This window comes from Crocuta crocuta, unplaced genomic scaffold, assembly GCF_008692635.1.
Source record: "Crocuta crocuta isolate KB4526 unplaced genomic scaffold, BGI_CrCroc_1.0 scaffold385, whole genome shotgun sequence".
Taxonomy (NCBI): domain Eukaryota; kingdom Metazoa; phylum Chordata; class Mammalia; order Carnivora; family Hyaenidae; genus Crocuta; species Crocuta crocuta.
Genome location: NW_027533270.1, coordinates 1,176,666 through 1,178,657, shown reverse-complemented (window position 1 = coordinate 1,178,657; position 1,992 = coordinate 1,176,666). Strand labels below are relative to the sequence as shown.

The following is a 1,992-nucleotide window of genomic DNA, read 5'->3' as shown; positions in this document are numbered from 1 at the left end:
GAAAGGTTCCTTGTCCACTATGTGCACCATCAAAATGGACCATGGGGATATGAGGAGGAGTGGCGGGTCGGCTGAGGAAAACTCTTTGGGAGACGTTAAAGAAAAGCCTCCTTTCTCTAACCAAACCATTTTTCCTCCTCATCCTTCCCCCTCCCTTCCATAGGTGTCAGGCATGGTACTTTGAAATGTAGAAACCACATTTTGGCCTCCCTAGCAACTTCTCCAACACAGAGTAGTTTCATAAGTAGTACTTTGTGACATCTGAGCTGCACCTCAGCCACCATTGGCTGACGGAGAGCCTTGCTGACCAATCAAAACTCAAGGGTGTGGCCCTCATTGTCCTGGCAAGAGATATCCACAGTCGGATGGTTAGGAGGCCTGGGGTAGACAACTAGAAAGCTTCAATATGGGTCAGGCAACCAGAAAACTACCACAGCCTGATACATCTTCAGATATGGACCAACCAACCTCAAGTTCCAAAGAGAAGACGACGAAGACTCCCCAGCAACCCAAGTCCAGAAATGGTGGCAAGGTAAGATGACCCTGCCCAAGCTCCTTTCTTCATTGATTCCCCTCCCCCAAGAATCTTACCCTTTCTCACCTGGCACAAACTCCTTCCCCATCCCTGATAGCTTCTCATGAAACCCCCTTTTCCACCAACACCCCATCTTCTTCCCCTAAGTTAATGCCCTTTTCACCTCACTCCACTGTTGTTCCAGGTCCCGAAGAAAACCCTAAATGTCAAAAGGCCCCTTAAAAGGAGCTCGAGTAAAAACGCCTTGAACAAAACCACCAACTCTGTGAAAAGACCTAAGAAAGCTGGAGCAACAGTATTATTCAGTCACTATCACAAACTTAATGAGACACTGAATCAACGTGAGCCAGACCAAGATGAAGAGAAAGTGGAGAAGCCCACCACATCAAGCAGTGACCTGAGCAGCGAGTAACTCCAGAGCAAGGCCAGAGACTTCAGTGATATCTGCTAAGTCTCCAGAGGTCTGGTGGCCGAGAAATGAACAACTGTGTAGACAGGGAATTTCACACAAATGGGTACACTGATGGTTCCTGAAATAAAATCAACCCACTGTGGAAATTTGTGTGTGTTTCTGTGTGTTTTTTCATGGTAGGATCAGGGAGGGAAGGGAAGAGGCGGTTGTGGGAAAAGGAGGAAACATGGAGGAATGCAGGGTTGGGGGTGAGACTGGCAGCATCACAATTAACCACATCATGGGGGAAAAAGACCAGGTCGGGACTGAGCACTGAAGACAAGTTTCTCCCCCCAACACTTGACCTAATGGGCAAGATGAAAAAGAGCATGATGGTTAGGGGGCAGGAGTGGGGGAATGATGGCAAAGCATAGGTTGCTAGGGTCTATACAGGGTGAGGTGTGTGGGTGGCAGTACCATTCCTGCAAAAAACAAAAACAAAAACAAAAACAAAAAACAAAAAAACAAAACAAAAAAACAAAAAACAAGAAATAATGCCCAGGCCTTCTACCTCATGGAGGTATTTGTGACATTTTACCCAATAATGTCAACAAGTAGAAGTTCTCAGAAGGGCCAAAACTCTAACCCTAACAAATGTTACTGAAAACATACAAAGGGCAAAAAGAATGGTGATTGGAAGCCACAAACTCAACACTGATTAGCCCACTTTAACAATCTTACGGTGCATGAGTGGACTCCCAAGGGCAGAGCAGTGGGTGTAGTCTGCCTTCAGTGCAGGCAATACAGGGGAGCACTGTCTACAGAGAATTCTGAAACAACGCATTTAGAGGGGAGATCGTCATTTATCTTTATTCTTTCCAAAGTGTTTTTTTCCCCGTGAAGAGACTATCACTATAAATGATTTTATTGAAGTGTAATTGACACATAATAATTGCACATGCTTAAAGTAACAGCTTGAAGAGTTTGGTCATACACACACACTGTTAAACCATCCTCACAAATTAAGAGTGAACATATCCATCACGCCCCCTCCCCGAGTTTCCTC

At 45.4% G+C, this 1,992-nt stretch overlaps 1 protein-coding gene across 1 annotated transcript; it reads left to right on the top strand.

Moving 5' to 3' along the window:
• Window positions 1-354: 354 nt before the first annotated feature.
• On the top strand, window positions 355-1,093 carry LOC144218023 (uncharacterized). The gene is made up of 2 exons (XM_077747819.1): window positions 355-532; window positions 720-1,093. The coding sequence occupies exons 1-2, from the start codon at window positions 407-409 to the stop codon at window positions 945-947; spliced, it is 354 nt and encodes a 117-aa protein (XP_077603945.1). The 5' UTR covers window positions 355-406; the 3' UTR covers window positions 948-1,093.
• Window positions 1,094-1,992: the final 899 nt, after the last annotated feature.

Excerpts from the sequence above, each read along its gene's own strand:
- LOC144218023 (XM_077747819.1), top strand. The coding sequence starts at position 407 with ATGGGTCAGGCAACCAGAAAACTACCACAGCCTGATACATCTTCAGAT. Across the intron at positions 533-719 it reads AGTCCAGAAATGGTGGCAAG|GTCCCGAAGAAAACCCTAAA; the intron begins GTAAGATGACCC and ends CTGTTGTTCCAG.